Source organism: Lissotriton helveticus, chromosome 6 (genome assembly GCF_964261635.1).
Source record: "Lissotriton helveticus chromosome 6, aLisHel1.1, whole genome shotgun sequence".
Taxonomy (NCBI): Eukaryota; Metazoa; Chordata; class Amphibia; order Caudata; family Salamandridae; genus Lissotriton; species Lissotriton helveticus.
The window spans coordinates 38,720,078-38,738,421 of NC_136067.1; the positions used below are offsets into that span (position 1 = coordinate 38,720,078).

Sequence of the window (18,344 nt, forward strand, 5' to 3'; positions counted from 1 at the left end):
CGAGTGCTAGGAGGTGCTTGGAGGAGGCCAAGAAGGTCTACAAGGCGTCTGCTGATAAACAACGGAGGCCGGGCCCGCTGTACAAGGCAGGGGATTACGTGTGGGTGTCATCAAGAAACCTGAGGTTTCGTAACCACAGCGTTTTCCATCCTCGGTTCATCGGGCCGTATCGCATCAAGGAATGCATCAGCCCTGTGAATATGCGGCTGGAATTACCGGACAGCATGCGCATCCACCTGGTGTTCCACGTCTCTCTGCTCAAACCCTCGTGTGCGCCCAAGCCTCCTGCCCCTGCGCCGGTGTGGGTGAGCGATGATCGAGACTACGAGGTCAAGGGCATCAGGGATTCTAAATGGAGTAGGGGTAGGCTGTGGTACCTTGTTGCGTGGAAAGGCTATGGGCCGGAGGAACAGTCGTGGGAGCCTGTCGCTGGGATCTGTGCGCCGCGGTTGGTATCCGCATTCCACAAAAAGTATCCGGGTAAGCCTGGTCCGGCTGTGGGCCCCTGATGGAGGGGGAATGTACTGTTAGGACACAAATCGGAGCCCCGCAGCAGATTACGGTATAGTCCCGACCAAGGAACTACAAGACCCAGAACAACCCCTGCCCAGAACTACATTTCCCAGAGGGCATAGCAAGGAGCATGTGCACGGATCGCGCCACCATAAAACAGACCAGGAAGTCCGCAGACGACGTCGGATATTCTGAGTTAAAGTCGAGAGACCGCATTGCCGAGGCTTCAAGGAAGGTGAGCTTTCGATTCCGGTTAAGGGTTGTGGAAGCCGAGGGCGCTATTGCCGAAAAGCGTCACAGTCACAAGACCGTCCCTGGTGTTACGAGTATTTGTGACTCCGTCCCCCCTTTGAACCTTGCCAGTCCCCGCTCGAGGGTTATCGAGCGCTTGGGAATCCGTCCCCCCTTTGAACACTGCCAGTCCCCGCTCGAGGGTTATCGAGCGCTTGGGACTCCGTCCCCCCATTGAACCTTGCCAGTCCCCGCTCGAGGGTTAACGAGCGCTTGGGACTCCGTCCCCCCTTTGAACCTTGCCAGTCCCCGCTCGAGGGTTATCGAGCGCTTGGGACTCTGTCCCCCCTTTGAACCTTGCCAGTCCCCGCTCGAGGGTTATCGAGCGCTAGGGACTCCGTCCCCCTTTTGAACCTTGCCTTACCTCGAGTGGCATTGTCGGCCACTGCTTAGCACGGTGTCCTCTGTTGGTGAATGCCGGGACCGGCGTTCGTGCAGAGGACGGTTGGACCTACCATCATTACTCCTACACAGGGTGTCTATCCACCGTAACGTTTTGTTTACTGTTTCCATCTGACAGTACAGTGCGATAATAAAGAGCTGGTTAACATAACACGGCCGGTCTGTTCTCTATTTTGTGGTACAGACCTGTGCGCCCAAGGGGGTGTTCGGGTTACCCAATCCCGAGGAATCAAAGGATTACATTACTACTGGCCCATCTCCCTGCTCTCCTTCCCAGCAATCAACCAGCAACGCACCGAACACCTGGAACTCAAAGGTTTCCTGGAGCCCTCTCAATCTGGATTCTGGGACAACTACAACTCCTAGACAGCCCTGATCACTGCCACCGACAACATCAGGGCCCTCCTGCACCACAAGGAAATGGCAGCCCTTATTCTCCTAGACCTGACAGCCGCCTTCGACACTGTCTCTCATCACATCTTGATCACAGACTCCAACACATCTGAATCCAGAGAGACGCCTTCAAGTGGATCGAATCGTAGTTCACCAGAAGAACACAGAGGATCCGTCTCCCACAGTACACATCGGAACCCATGTAGATCATCTGCGATGTCCCGCCATGATCATCTCTCAGCCTCACCCTCCTTAACACGTACATGATCCTCTTTGCCAACAGGGTCAAATTGCACAGACTCAACATCATCTCCTCACTAACGACACCTAGTTCATCCTCTCGCTGTCAGAAGACCCTCCACAACAAAAGCCAACTTCTACAGATGCATGATGAATGTCGCCGACTGTTTGAAGGACAACCACCTCAAGCTCAACATGGACAAGACAGATGTCCTCATCTTCTGGAACAAAACCTCACCTTGGAAATATGAATGGTGGCCCCCTGAACTCGACCCACCCCCGCACTGACAGGCAACACCTGCAACCTTGGCATCATAATGGACAGCAAGCTGTCAATGAAGAAACAGGTAAACACAGTCTCGTCCACCTGCTTTCACACCCTACGCATGCTCCGCAAGATCTCCAGATGGCTTCCGGTCAACACCAGAAGGACCGTCACACAAACCCTCATTAGCAGCAGACTTGGCTATCTCTTGAAGAGACTACCAACAATACAAAACACAGCGGCCAGACTCATCCTCCCGAGGCTGACCCACATCACTTGTTGACCCACGCTTACAAAGCCCTGCACGATGAAGGACCACCATACATCTACTAACACTTGACCTTCCACTGACCGACCAGACACCTACAATCCACCACTTTCTTCCTCGCAGACACCCCTTGGATCTGCTGTGGCATGGGTGGAAGACGCTCCTTCTCACACCTGGCAGCCAAAAGTTGGAGCAACCTTCACTTGCACCTCAGGACCGCCTCGTCGCTCCAGGAATTCAGGAAGGGACTCCAATACCCGGCTGCTCGAATTGTAGCTGCAAATCCAACGCCTTGAAACCCTCACGGGTGATTTGCTATGCTTGACAAACGAATGCTAGATTGATTAATTGACTTAAGTAGTCTTTTAAAACATGTCTCAGGTCTGCCATTACAACCTGTGAGCAGTTTTTAAGACATATTAATCACTTTTAAGGTAGGACTTAGAAAGCCCATAGGGCAGGGTGCATTGCAATGATAAGGCTGGACATGTAATTTAAAATGTTACATGTCCTGGTAGTGAAAAACTCACCTACTAGATTTTTCACTACTATGAGGCCTACATCTCCCGTAGAATAACATTGGCTTACCTTATTACGTTAACATTTGATTGCAAGCAGGTAGGAAAGTCATGTTTGGTGTCAAAGTAGTCATTTAAAATCATTTTTAATGGTAAGGTCGGATTTTAAGTACCAGTTCTGAAAACGCCACTTTTAGAAAGTTGCAAAAAGAACAGATGATGGACGGAATGCTGAACCAATCAAACATTCACCCCCAGTCACAGATCTGGGTTAAATGCATAGTTTTTTCTGCACAACTTTCCAGTTTAAACCCAGCCATATGCAAATCAGTCTTGACCCTGATCCCCAAAGGAACAGTCCAGCCCGAACTGCCAGGCCAGGTCCTCCCTGGACCAGAAACCAGCATCCTGGGATCTGTTTCACGATTGCACCCCTTTTTAGCCAGGCTTGCTTGAATCTGGTGGTGTAGTGAGCACGGGACCCACGTCTGGACATACCCTTCCCTCTTAGGGCAACAGATGCAAAAAGGAACAGATGATGAACTGAATGCTGAACCAATCAAACATTCACCCCCCAGTCACAGTATCCTTGTTTCCAGTCCAGGGAGGACCTGACTCAGCTGGACTGTTCCCACGAGGAGCAGGGTCAAGACTGATTTGTATATAGCTGGGTCGAAACGGGTGGCAAGTGAGCTAAAGAACGATGGATTAAACCCAGATCTGTGACTCGGGGTGAAGGTTTGCCAATGTTCAGCATTCAGTCCATGGTCTTTTTGTGTTGCTTCTGTATAGATGGCGCCAAAGAGATAAAGAGAGGTAACTGAGGGTAGTTTTGGGATGTAAAATAGTCCCTCATGCATTGCAATATAAGCCCTCTTTAGGAGCACGAGGCGAGAGAGACCTCCCCCTCTGCATGGAGCTGGAATCCTCTCTAGGTGTATTTAAAGACCTAGGTGGCTGCACTTTCAGACCAAACATGGCTCTCTGTACAGAACTGTGCTGCTTCTCAGACCAAGGAGCACAATAAATGCATGTCTCTGTTCTTAGGAAACACACTACATTAACGTGCGCAACTTGGTAAACTATGAATTATAATTATTATCGTGCACATCATATGGGGGTGTTCCTCCCCTCCCACCCTCCCCCCTTCCCAAACTGGATAGGAATGTACTCGTGCACTCACATAGGATGGGGTCTCTGAGAGAATGACAGTGAGTGTGCATTGCAAACGATTGTGAACACCCACATACTTGCAAGTCACTTGACTTGCACATGCTCAGGCAAGCATTCGCCCAGAGACCCCACAGATAGCCCCTTTAAGAAAACATGAGCTCACGGAATATTACACCATGTAATATTACATGTGAACCAAAAAAATCTGTTTTACAAGTGTAAATTCACGCTTGCGCCTTCACAGTCTCCCTTTACACTTACAAATGGAGTTTTTTTTTGTGTTTTATTCGACTTATGTTTGAGAACCAGTCTAACATTTTTATTCATTTAATGTTTCGGTGGTGATCTCCCTTGCTGAACGGCCCACCTGCCTGTCCCTGTTTGGTGCAGCACAAGTTGTAGTGATCTGGTGAGAGTCCATGTCCCGTTACATTCCATGGTAGGGATTCGCGTCCCTATGCCACCCACCTTGCAGCCTGCCCCTACTACATTTGCCACCGGTGGACGTGGGTTTCATCCGCTTTCTCAGTACAAGCCACCAAACTCTGGAACTCACTATCAGCCAGAATTAGAAGCACCCAGGAGCAGATACACTTCCGATGAGAGGTGAAAACATGGCTAGCACTGCAACGCCCGCATCCCTGCAACAGAGCCCAGAGAGCAGTCACACCCTCAAGCACAATCCGCCACTTACAACCCACGACTGGCAAACCGCTCAACCAGCAGACTGTTGTCGTTATGCAGGTTAGCTAAGAGGGGCTGACCTATGTTTCGCAGCGGCATTATATAGTTATACACTTCCATATATTACTGTTATGGCCCACATTAATCCTAAAACCATAATACACAGCGGTCAGAAACAAATTGTAACTTAGACCTATTAAATTCACATAAGACATATCTGCTACAAGGGCTGTCCATCGCTAGCACTGTACAGCCATAAAACAAATATCGCCAAATGAACGGGCATGGAATAACGGAGGAGATCTGTCACACACTGCTGGACAGTAGGGAGAACTTTAATATAGACAAAACAGAATCCGCTTAGAAATTACAGTGGCCCCTACAATGGTGGGGAGCACTCAGTGTTTTTAAAATACCCCTCACACACCAAAAGGGCCCTTGGTGTCATGCTTCATCATCTGGGTCTTCGCACCCATCTATGTGATGCGGCGTGCTACTACCTACGGCTACGTGGGAGCACTTATACACAGACTATGTGTGGTGTGTGTAGGGTGGTGATTTTATGTGAGTAGTGGAGTTTAGAAAGTGATAAGTGATTATTAAAAATTACCTGGCCGTGGGGGTAAATATATTTTTTTTAATATGTCCCTGGCTGGTATTATTAAAATTGGTGTGGTGTGGTGTGAGGTTACTAATGTATAGTGATGTACATTAATCTCGCTCATGTTTCGGAGTCTAAAACTCCTTCTTCAGGACGGGGTTGCGCAAATCCCCACCTTACTCACATGGGATAAAAGTGTATTATACAGAAAAGTGAAATCAAGGGACTATTTGTACCTAATTCACAATGTATTCTTAGTTTCTCACCCAGTTGGCGTTGCTGTAAGGAAAAAGGAGGGAATAATGCATTGTAATTATTATTCACAAGACTATTCACGGTTCTCCTGGCAAAGTGTCCACAGCAAAGTGATGGGAAGCCGATATCTAGGCAAAGTTTGCCATGCTATTAGTGATCGTGCCCCCTGTAAAAAAAGGAACAAGGGCAGTTGGTTTAAAACATAAGGGTTTGGCGTGTGAATTTATTCTTAGAACTATTGTGATTTAAACCACTTCTCTCTCCCTCGAACCATGCCAGTTCAGGACCACAAACAACTACACACAAAGCCTCAGCTTGGACAGCCCCAGTGCAGCCACCAGGTGACCAGGCTATAATGATAAGAAATACCATGAAGGGACTTACAGAGCCGTTCAGAGCTACCAGTGAACGGAAAACCATAAAACTGCGGCTGTACCTCTCACACCTCATCATCCACCACATTTATAAGCGTCCCATAACACGGTAACCGCATCTCGGTGGACACCACACACGGCATAGAAACACTTCCCACAGAGAATCAAAACAAAGGCAACAGCCTACCAACCACACACCCTACACATGTATGTAGCGTGCTACTCATGTAGGAACGCGCTTCAGCGCCCCGCAGAGGGATAGTAGAACAAATGACGCAATACAGTACACAATGTGTAATTGTGACGTCACAACAATGGCGTCTCTGCTGCCACTACTGAGATCTATGTAGTAACAGGGACCCCCTGGCAAATAGAAGCTTCTAGGGCAGGGTAAAACACAATGTAGGTATCATCCTAGACAATGAAAATTGCTATAGATCAACGATTAATGTGTCATTCAAAAAATTATTATCTACAAAAAGTGTCAAGCAATTAAGGGCAATACAAAAAAGTCTGTTTTATTAAAAATATAAAGATAAAAACACAATGTGCAATCAATGCAAGACAATTAATTTTTAACAAAAGAGTACATAATACATAAATATAACAATTAAAAAAGTTGTCTTTGTATGATCCAATGATTAATAGTGTGGCAAATCTGAGCTACTACTGGAAGTCTTGAACTTCTGCCTAGTTTTTTACAGTTCTGCATGACTGTGGTTTCTAACTCTGGATCACTTTTTTTCCAATTCCCTAGCTTTTCTTTTTAAGCAGAATTGTTTTTTTATATTTTTTACACCAGCTGAACCAAACGACAAATCTCAGAATGTATTGATTTCTGGAGTGAAGCCCCAGGACTGAAAGGGGGTGTCCTCTTGAAGGGCATGAAGCGGTCACTTTCCTGAAGCCTGTACCCCTTCCTCGAGACTCCTGGGTTGCAGTTTGCAAAAAAAGAGCCTTGTTTGTGGTTCCCTGCAGTGCTCCCAAACCGCTGCACAGGCGCAATTTGTAATAATTAGTGGTTTTTAACCATACAAGCTAAATGTTGTCTGGCCATTAATCAGTCGATTAGCCTGAATGGATCTCTGCAGGAGTGTCCAGAGGGCGGTTTGCAAAGTGACCCTTCCCCTGGGATCCCTGGACCGATCTGGGTCAAGCAGGCCTTTCATTGGCTGCTGATACAAGGGGGAGACAGGATGCCGCAGGCAGGCCCAGAACAAGCAGTTTTCGGAATGCCTTTGTAAATATTGCAGCATTTCTGCTGAGATGTCAGTGAATGCAATATGTCAATTTTTCATCATTTTCTTTCTAAAGATAGCTGAATGACATCATACCTGAAGGCCTTTTCTAGACATCATTCAGCCGCAACCTGACTCAAAAGGCTCTTATCCTGACATTCATCGAAAGACCAAGAGGTCACGTGTTCTTTTTCAAGCTGTGAGGGGCTTCGCTTTTAAAGTTAAAGGCGGACTGATGTTTGCTGTGTTTTGTTAAACGTGCACACGTCAATCTTCCGCTTGTCCTCGGTCAGAGGGTGGAAGCCCACCGCACAGGGCGGGGTGTGATGCAGAGGTGTTCCTCGCTCGAGGAATGACAACACTGATGGAGCACAGCGTGCAGGGCACGAGTCGGGGGTACACGCCGGATGGACGGCGTCCACCCTCTGTTTTCAAAGGGTGAACACCGTCCACCCTGACAAGAAGTTGGCCGCACTACGGGCCAGATGTAGGTAATCCCAGATTACCGATTCTTAAATAACGAATCATTCCGATTCGGTATTTAAGAACTGGCATTCGGGATGTAGGTAATTTTACCGATTTAGGGCCAGATGTAGGTCGGTCGGTAACGGCCGAAAATCGGTATGTAAGAATTGGTATGTAGGGGCATATTGTTACAGAATCGGTAAATTTACCGATTCGGTAAATTTACCGATTCTGTAAAATACCGAATCGGTATTTTTTACCGATTCGGTATATCCAAATGTAGGTGGCACTCCAGAGAGTGCCACAGACCTTACAGATTCGGTATTTTACCACACAATCCAATTGTGTGGTAAAATACCAAATCCAGGTGTGCATGCACATGTGTGCATGCACACCCTAGCATGTGACAGACAGACATGCCCATAGGGCATGTCTGTGTGCCACATTGCTCACATGCCCATCTTTTGGGTGCTAGAGGGTGTCAAAGTGACACCCCGTGCACCCTTGCTAAAATCGGAATTTACCGATTCTGTAATTACAGAATCGGTATTTCCCATTGATTCCTATGGGCTTCAAAGCCCATAGGAATCAATAGGCAATACCTATTCGGTATTTACAGAATCGGTAAATACCGAATCTTAACGATTCAGTATTTACAGATTCTGAAATACCTACATCTCCCCCCTTCATATTTACCACTTCTTAAATACCGAATTGGTAAAATTCGGTATTTAAGAAGTGGTAAATAAGAATTACCTACATCCGGCCCTTAATTACCGGTATGATTCGGTAATTACCGAATCGGTATTTACCGATTCGGTAATTGCCATTCATTCCTATGGGCCTGGAGGCCCATAGGAATGAATGTCAATTACCGAATGGGTAAATACCGATTCGGTAATTGGGGGAAACATTAAAGGGTGGCAGGGTGTCACTTTGACACCCTGTTGCACCCCTCAATTGTGCATGGGTGCACATGTTGCAGACATACATGCCCTAAGGGCATGTATGTCTGCAACATGGCACTGTTTAAAAAGCAAAAGAAATGCCTTTTAAAGGGTTTTTATTATTTACCACCAACTTCTAGTTGGTGGTAAATAACGAATTCTTAAACCCCTGTAGCACTGATTACAGTGCTACCTACATGTCAAAATACAGATTCGGAATTATACCGATTCGGTATTTTACCGATTCAGTAAAATTACCGAATCTGTATTATAACATGCCCCTACATCTCAAACTCCAAATACCGGTCGGTATCGGCCGTTACCGACCGGTATTTGCCTTCCTACATCTGGCCCTAAATAATGTGCTGAACTCCTCCTGGTGTAATTTCCAAACACCGGGACACTTTCAGCAGCGCCTGCACGTTGTCTGCTTTCGATCCGCAACAAGGTGCAGGCCGGGACGGGGCTTTCTTATTTTAGACTCCTGCTGGGCCCATAACAAACGCCGAATTTCAGGGGTCAATAGGCCTCCTTTTGTTCAAGTCTCCTGGCTGGACAGTGACCCGAGCTGCCTGAGATTTGGTCAACCACAGGGAGATATCTACCATACCATCTGGGATTTCCCCGTTTTACAGGGATATTGGGGCACGATGTGGGGTGAGTCGAGTAAGGTCTTGGATGTACCAATACCACTGGACCCCAAGTTCATACAATTAGGTGTCCCCGGAGATGTGAGCCGTCCGCAACTAATTTTCGCACAGTTGGCCCTGGTGGTGGCAAAACGAGATGTAGCACGAGCGTGGGGAGCGCCAACCCCACCTCAGCTCAGAGACTGAAAGACGGGAAGGGATATTTATATGGCAGCAGAGAAGGTCACATATAAGGCGAGGGGCTGCCCGAGAAAGTTCAGTAAGGTGTGGGGGAAGTGGAGGATATCCTATGGGCTGGATGGAGGGCTGGGTGACTAGCAGGATTTCTAGGGGTCCTTCCAATCCCATTAGACGCACTAGTGGGCCCTAACATCCCCGCACATCTCAGATGGGGGGAAGAGTGGCGTGCTACAATGGAGACTGGTACACGGATAGGCTGCTCAAACTTCTAACATCCGTGGTGACAAGGATGTGGGGTTTGTCACAATGAAGATTTTATATTTATGCCTATGCATGACTGTAACCGAAGGATGTTTGCGCTCTTTTGTTCTTTATTCTATACAAAATGCAAATAAAAACATTTAAAAAGAAAAAAAAAATCTCCTGACTGGGAGCGATCAGGAGCCTCACACCTGATGCAAATGAAGCGGGGGAGGGGAGGGTGGAACAAAGGCTCACACCTTGTTAGCACTTCACACATACTTAAGACAGGCAGCTTTCCACTTTGTTCAGGCTCTGTTTACTGAATATGAAATGTGTTGGTCTCTCCCAGTATTTACACGAAATAAATGTAATTTATATAGAGCTTACTTCCCCTGAGGAGGCGATGAAATAATTTAAGTACCACTATATTTTCTTGTAAAGCGCTACTCATCCCAAAGCATAGAGTCAGAGCGCTTTACATAAGACGTACATAATAAAGTCGTGGCTTATGATGCCACTTCCTATGAAGTCAATTCCTGTGATGCCACATGTAATGTCACGTGCCGTGATGTCATGTGCCGTGATGTCACGCTTCGTGTTTCATGCATCCTGATGTCACGCGTCCTGGTGTCTAACTAGGTTAGTCCCCCCCACTTCTTTTTTTTAGGACTTGTGCCTTGACAGCGAGTCTGTTATTTTTGAAAAAGTGAGACGTGTGCCTTCGCTTGTTAAATCTGTAGAACAGTTCATAGACAAAGTGCAATCCAAACTTACAAAGCATTTTAAAAGTAAATGTGACCAGAAACATCCCAGCAGCTCTTTGAATTGTGTCTGCACAGCACGTCAGGCAGCCCCCGAGATCTGCTGTGTAGGTTTGTGGAAAGAGCCAGGCTGGCACCCTTTGCTCCCTTAGTTCCCACTTCACCTATACTTCGAGCACTGGCGTAACGGAAAGTGAGTGGGCCTCCCTGCACGGTACTTAGGGGGTCCCCCTCTGGGCTCAATCAGGAGCTCTCCGGCCAGAGTGCAGTTCCGAGGGGGCCCCTTGGAGCTAGGGGCCCCCCACACCGCGGGGGCTGCGGGGGCCTGTGTTACGCCCCTGACTTCGAGGCGGGGAGCAGGTCTGTCCGCCCGGCCAACCGCACCCAACATGCGACAGGGCAAACCGAACCCACCTCGGGAAAACCAGCAGCAAAGCACGTTGAAGAAGAGCCCGCGGAGGGGAAAACACACCGTCTGCTCTTTTACAACCACATGGTTATATTGCATCACGCACAGCACACAGTGCCGCTTTGTGGCACGAGTCTTCAGCGGGGCGCAAAGAGCTGCCTTAACAGCAGCGTCCCTTTTGACACCAATGATGCAGACTAGACCCCATTTACTTGCCTCAGGTGCCGTTCTACACCCCCCCACCCACCCCCTTCCCACCCCTTCTATCTCCCTCACCCCGCCCTTACACATCAACACCGCCATTCGCACCACCGAGAACTCCGCACTAGCGTGATCAAGCTACTCCTGTGAGTGACTCAGTCAATCAGGGGCTTGTAAAGCACAGCTACTCACCCGGAGGGTCTCAAGGCGCTGGGGGATATGTTGGGGAAGTGCCGAGAAGTTTGTGCTCAGAAGTCAGTCAGTGCTTTGATGTGTGGCTGTCCTGTGAAGTATCTTATTCACCAGCTGTAGCCAGGGCACAACATTTATTTCCACCCAGGGTGTTACCCAAGAGCAAGGCCGACGATGATCGCACATTATGCTGTTTGTGCAAAAAGCCAATAGCCAGGCAAACTTAAAAAAATGAACCAAAAGGAAATATTTCACACCTACGCCGGACCCGTTCTGTTTCCGCGGTGCTGTCATTGAAAAGTGCAGCATTGCGCACTTCGACTTACTTTTAAGCCTGGGCGTAGTTCACGCAGTTTTGCTACGCGGAACTCCGCGAAGTTACAAAAAATGTCTGCGAAGTTCCGAGAGTGCTGTGCGAAGTGCAGTTTGTGCTGGTATTCCTGCCGTTTGGGTAGAAATTCTACCCGAGCGGCAGCTCACGCTCACGAAGCGGAGTTTTCTGCACTCCCCGAGCTCTGTGGAGTGCAGAAAACTCAACAAACTCCGCGAATGGAGCGAAGTTTACCGCCCAGGCCTACTTCCTTTGCGGAAGAATATCGATTTGCGAAGTCACTAAAACCTGGGAGGTGCGACGTAGCTTCTAATGAACAGAAACAAGCACCCCGTGACTCATAATGCAGGTTGCATGGACTGGTGTGGTGCAAACCCACCCACGTAATTCCGAGAACAGTAACACCCAGCCAGTACTGTGGAGTGGTGAATAGCTGTGCAGAGCCAGTTTTACCAGGTGTAAAATCGCAATTGCGTTGGATTTCCAATTTCGTGGGGTTTTACACTTCCATTTGGGAACACAGGCTTCTGTGAGGGACTAGGGTGAAGGAAGAGGCATTGGGAATGATGGCATTGCTTATATCGTCCGGTAAGATAGGGTCATTGTTCCCACAACTGAGAAAATCTGGTGTTAACACTCCGGATGAGAGTTCCCCTCCCCCGTCTTGTAATGAGGGCCCGTGTGTTTAGCTGGGTTATGTCCTTATAGAACCCTCTCTATACAGATCCCCTCCACCTTCCGTAAAGTGAAAACTCCAGGCCATGTCCTCTGTGCAGTTAAGGCTAGATCCATACCAGAATTTCAGTATATCCAACTGGGATAAATGTACATAAAGTGAATCTACATGAGATTCGTTGGTTGCCCTGAAAATCTGACATTGATCCACCATTGTGGCCCCAACGTGAACATCACATTAAGGCACTGGGTGAAGACATTATAGCTTGACTCGCCTCCTGTTTCAATACGTTCTTAATTAATATTTAATTATTTCAGATTTTTCAATATTTAGAGGTCCGTTAGGATGGCGGACGGACCAAGTCCGTCCGCCATCCTGTCGGGGGCCGTTACCGTCCCCCACAAGGGCGGAGGAACCGTGCCCCCAATTAGGATGCATCCGCCACAGTGGCGGGTGCATCCTGCATTTTTTACATTGCGGTGGACGGTGCTTGAAGCACCGGCCGCCTCAATGCAAAAAATGCACGTTGTACATTTCAATACACAACATGACAGGCACCGCGCAGTGCCTGTCATGGTGTTCATTGAAATGCTGTGGGGTACCATAGGTACCCCCAATGTGCACCCCCCACCCCTACCTCACCCTGGGGGCCCACAACGGGCCCCCAACGCAAGGACCGTATGCCTTTCCGTGGCGGCATCCCGCACCGACCATCCTAATATGGCTGGCGGTGTCTGATAGACACCGCCACCATATCAGGCCTTTTCCGGCGGACGGTCTTCCCCTCTGCCACGGTCCCCCCGCCATCGTAATATGGCGGGGGGAAGAAAGGTGGCGGACGGGCAGGGATGGTGGACGTATCGCCACCGCCATGCAGGCGGTGGCGATACGTCCACCATCCTAATGGACCCCTAAGTTTCTTAAGACTGTCAGATACCATAAAATAATTTTTAGGAAGGAGAGTTTCATTATACAATTCCTGAAAGATATGTAAAAAATGCCATTCCAGTGGTGAGAGGTTCTTGTACAATACTGCCTTTGCGGCTACCAAATATGTTTGCAATTTTATTTGTTAATTATGTGGTTTGCATACTGTGGTTTTCCTTGCTAACAAGCGTTCCACGTTATTATGTTCCTCAAAACACACACTGATCTACAGTACTTCGACTAACCAATTCTTTATCTGGTCACATCAATCTAGATTAGATTAATTAGGAAGGGTTATTCATTCTTTTTTCTGTTAAGAGGTTTTCAACGAACTCTTGTTACATGATTTCCTTTTTAAGAAGCTACTAGTTCTAATGTGGTGTTCCGTGCTGCTTGAGGGAGAAAACATTCCCCTTATAACAACTTTAAACCGCCACACACTGATTGGGAGAACAGTAATTGATTTAAGAAACCTCTTTAACAGAGAGTCAGACTCAAAATATGCAGGATTGACCACCAAAGAGAGGATGTCTCCTTTTATGTACATCTTGCTACCTCTGGCATGTCAAATAAATAGGGGAATGATCAAAAATAATGGGCATAAAACCAGAATCCCAATTTAAAAATGTTTAAAAATCAGAAAATGGTATATTCTGGCTTGGCGGTATACTTCTTACGAAGGTGGGAGTACCCAGATACTTGTGGATGCTGTTGTCAGATAAGGCCCTAACTCTGTTGGACTAACTCAATTTTCAGCCTTATTTTCGAATCTCTTTTAACAAAAAAATTGCCACATGATGTTTTAGAGTAATTGTCTCCTACAAGTAATGCTGTATTATAATATAGCCTTATAGCCCGCCGTAGAGGGCTATACCTGCTATTAAAGTCCCTCTCCAGCATTAAAGGCCCGAGCCGAAGGCGAGGTCCTTTAACAAGGGAGAGGGACTTTAATAGCCGGTTTAGCCCAGCTACGAAGGGCTATAAGCCTATTAGAACATTCTGCCACTAGAGGGCAGAATGTTCTGACAAAAAAGAACAAAGCCTTACTGGAGCGCGAGGGGATTGGAATCCCCTCATGGTCCTTGAAGCCTTTGTTCACAGCCAGAGCTGTGAACAAAGAAGCATTGGAATGTTGGAGCTCCGGGCTTATACCAGCCATTATCAGCTCAGAGTGTCTCCATTGTTTTCAATGGAGCTCCCAACATTCCAATGTTCTAATATCCTTTCATAATTATTTAGCAGGGGAAATTCGGTTATTACATAAGTACTTTTTGTAGAGGGCGCTGTGCATCATTTATGAACTATCCTGACCTTCAATTAAAAGGTAAAATGAATCCCCGTCTGCAGTGATCTGTGCTGTGATGCCACAACCATTCCTAACTGCACTGGCGACCCCCTCTCACCGGTGCGGATAGTTTTAAATAATGGAGTTCCTTCCTCTGCTAGTCTGTTCAATCGGTATACCTCCCGACCCCACCAAATGAGCTTCCTGCATCATAAGTACATCTGCATTGGGTTCTTGAAACAATATCATGAAAGCTGAACTTTTCCATTTGTTCAATAAGTCATTAACATCTACACAACTTTTTACAATTCCCTTTTAATAGCTTTCCTAGACCGGATTACATTTACCAAATCCATAACTTTTACTGCATTTTGTTTGTTCTTCTTCATCCACTGATCCTGGTAGCCTTACAGCCCTTATGAGGTGTCCACCAGATAGAAAGGTGGGCTATAGAACCGTCCCACCAGTCCCTATAGATAAACTTACCAATATATTAAAAGGGAAAAAGCTCTGCAATACTGTTATTCTTGTTTATTCATGCCTCTCTTCTTTGAAGATAAGCTCAACTTATGACATCCTAGCAACTTTCAATTTAAAAATTCAGTAATCAGTGGTCAAAAGAATAAACAATATTAATTAATAAGTACTAATGCAGCTGTGTCAATTCCCTTTAGAACCCTGGATTTTTGATGATAGCCTCTACTTGATTGACTTAGTCATAAAATGTAAGTTTTTTCTGCCGAAGAATCCTCAGATTTGAAAATTCTTGCATCTGAGCTTGTGCAGCTGCTGCTTTAAAATATGGAAATGAGTCTACACATGGAGTTTACTCTCGATGAAGTTTTATATGCGAGGTCGGTAATTAGATAAAAGGAGTAACCTGTTGAAGAATCATAAGTACTAGTAGACCAGTGTTTACTAGAATCGGTTCTTTAATACTGTAGTCTTGCAAGTTGCAGGTAAGCTATTGTGTTTGGGATGGGTGTACCACTCTTTGGCTTCTAAAGAGAGACTCAGTGGGCTCTAGCAATAGTTAGGTTCCTTATACGTCCAAGTGTATTTGGAAGTATAGTTTCTTTAATGAACCTATTCAGCATTTTTCATCTGATTCATCTCCTTCAGTGCCTTTTGGGACCCCAATAAAGCAAAAGTTTGACCATTCATAACTATGCTCTAAATCTTCACTCTTACGTTACAGTTTAAGGGTGATGTCTAGTTCAGTTTTTCCTAGTTTGACAGCCTCATTCTAGTGGTTCAATTTTGTTTTTAATCTGAGCAACTCTTTTGAAAACCCATCCAACTTTTGATCAGTTGCCTCTAGCTTATTTCTCCCCAAGTTTTGTTTTTGCTTGAGGTTGCACTCTTAACACAGCTGTAGGGTCATTATAGTGTTTCTGAGATGTTACCCAAAGACTCCGCGATTTTCTAGGCCCAGCTCTTCGCCGTCTCACCTTTTTTTTTCTTTTATAACAATACGCACAGCTCATTTCTTTGGAAGCCTACAGGCATTATCTAAATCAGAGCAGGGTACATGAAGGTTTTTACTTTTATTCTTTCCAATCTAATTCTGAATTGGAGGATACATCAAGGAAGTTCTGCATGCAAGGAGCAACACACATATTCCAAAGTTTGAATTAAATATAAAACTGAGGTTGGTTAAATCCATGCAAGCATCTCTTTGGTTTCTGGCTTCTTATGAAATGGTTTCTTATGAAAAAGCTTGATTTGTAAAGCAAGCAACAGCAAATTATGAAATAGTTTGAGTTACTAGAAACAGTGTTTGTTGAAGGCTATTCCATGGCAGTGATTCCTTTGTTTGGAAGCTGGGCGGCCATGATGGAGAAGTGAGTATTCAGTGCCTATGGTATACAGGTAGAGACCTTCATTGTGACGAGAAGTAACAGAATGGAAACTCGTTGGCAAATGAGTATATCACTACCTACTGAATACAGAGTGCATGTTTCTGGAAGGCAATATTTAGTATTCTTGCAGCTTAACCACATCGATGCTATGCATTTTCCCGCTGTGTGCTGGAAGCAACAAAAACACATGTTACATGACGAGCTGGGCTCGTCATCAGCGTAGCAGGAGGCTACCTCATGACGAGCCCAGCTCGTCATGAGTGTGGAAGGGGTTAAGGACTGTGCATGGATGTATTTGTACAACAAATTGAAATCACGCAGAACTCTGAACTTATTCCTTTCTCTAGGTTTGCTGAAGCCAAGGCCCTTGGAGAGAAAGTGAACGAGGCACGGAATAAGATCAGTAAGTAGAGGAAGCTCTTGTTCTTGACAATTTCTTCTCTTTTGTTGTAACATGTTAATGTTCTGTTATTTCCTATGACGATTGATTAGTATAAGCACAGATGTAGGTTGTGCCAGCAGACTCTTTAATATATGTTGACGTGCGATCTTAACAATGATCTTCTGTACATGAGCACCCTAATTCTCCCAGCACGAACCTCTTCTTAAAACTCAGCTGCATGATGACACTTCTTTGGGGACCAGTGGGAGTTGGTTGACATAGTGGGTCATCTGTTTGTTTCCTTGGTTTAAGGACTAATGCTCACTGGTCTTACAAGACCCCTTCGTATTTCCCTTATCGTATCCCCTCCTTGCTGCACTCATAATTGCTTTTTATAATTCTCCCTTCCCTCTTGAGTGCTTTGGGGTGATCTGCAGTGGGAAAAAGCACTAAATTCAGTGTCACATATATTGTACCTGCTCTGCCAGTGTCTGGATAGGTACGTACAGCTGAAGTCAACATATACACATACAGTAACTATATTTTTTGTCATCTGTACAGTTGAGAGATGTAGAGTCTTTTTTTTACTTTTAAAAGGAATGTTGCTACCTCCCCCACCTCGACAGGAGATTAACTGGGGCTTGATGTGGCCTAGACATGAGTCCAAGCCACTACATCTCCGAGGTTAGTGACTCCTGGGGTTGCGTCAAGGCCCATTAAACCGAATGACATTAACATTTTTTTTCACCTGCTTGGATTCTGTTCTCTGTGACTTTACACTTTGATTGTGAAGGCAGAGCCCATACCACCAGCTGGTGCCAAAGTTACCGCTGCTGCTGTAGTCTTAACCGCATCGCCGCTATCGGTTTTCCCGCTGTGTGCGGCGTTTTAAAAAAAGTCGCGTTACATGACGAGCTGAGCTCGTCATGAGCGTGCGAGCGGCACAACTCATGACGAGCTCAGCTCGTCATGAGCGCAGAAGGGGTTAATATTCCATTAGATTACATGTCTGAATGAATGAATGAATGTAAACGGGGACCACTAAATAAACAAATGCCTCAGCGTTGTTTCTCAGTTGAAAGCCCACTGGACTGAACAGACTAACAGAGACTGACATACGGTACATATTATATCAGTAAGACTTTGTGTTTGGACAACATACACGTCAAAACTGTGCAAGACTGACTCCACGCACACTATCAGGATATGGTGGCCTTACTCCTTACTAGCTCACGGTGCACCGTCCCAACCTCTAACCTGACCAGATACCAGAGGGTATGTGCAGCCTCAGAACATGTCAACTCTGACGAAATCGTGGAAACAAATCAGTCCCTTTTGTTAGTAACTCAGCAATGCCCAAAGGGAGATGAAAGGAATATTCACATTGGCATTTCAATTATTTATTGAAGCAATATGATTATTTTGTGAAATATGTGCACTGCATTGATTAATAGAATGAAACAAAATAGAGTAATCAGCATTATGAGAATGGTAAAGAAGATGAACAATTCAATCGTTCTGCTGTTACACTGATTATACACATACACACATAATCATGTCTATACTTCTACGTAGCGCTTCCTAACCAAGTGTGCTTAGGGGGTGCGAACTTGCCAGA

At 46.1% G+C, this 18,344-nt stretch overlaps 1 protein-coding gene across 1 annotated transcript in view; it reads left to right on the top strand.

Annotated features, from left to right (window-relative positions):
• Positions 1-18,344, top strand: part of KIF6 (kinesin family member 6) — a 1,617,941-nt gene that overhangs the window by 1,012,326 nt on the left and 587,271 nt on the right. The window contains exon 15 of the mRNA XM_078647330.1: positions 16,692-16,747. Coding sequence (XP_078503456.1) covers positions 16,692-16,747 — 56 coding nt within the window. The remainder of the gene's footprint in view (positions 1-16,691; positions 16,748-18,344) is intronic.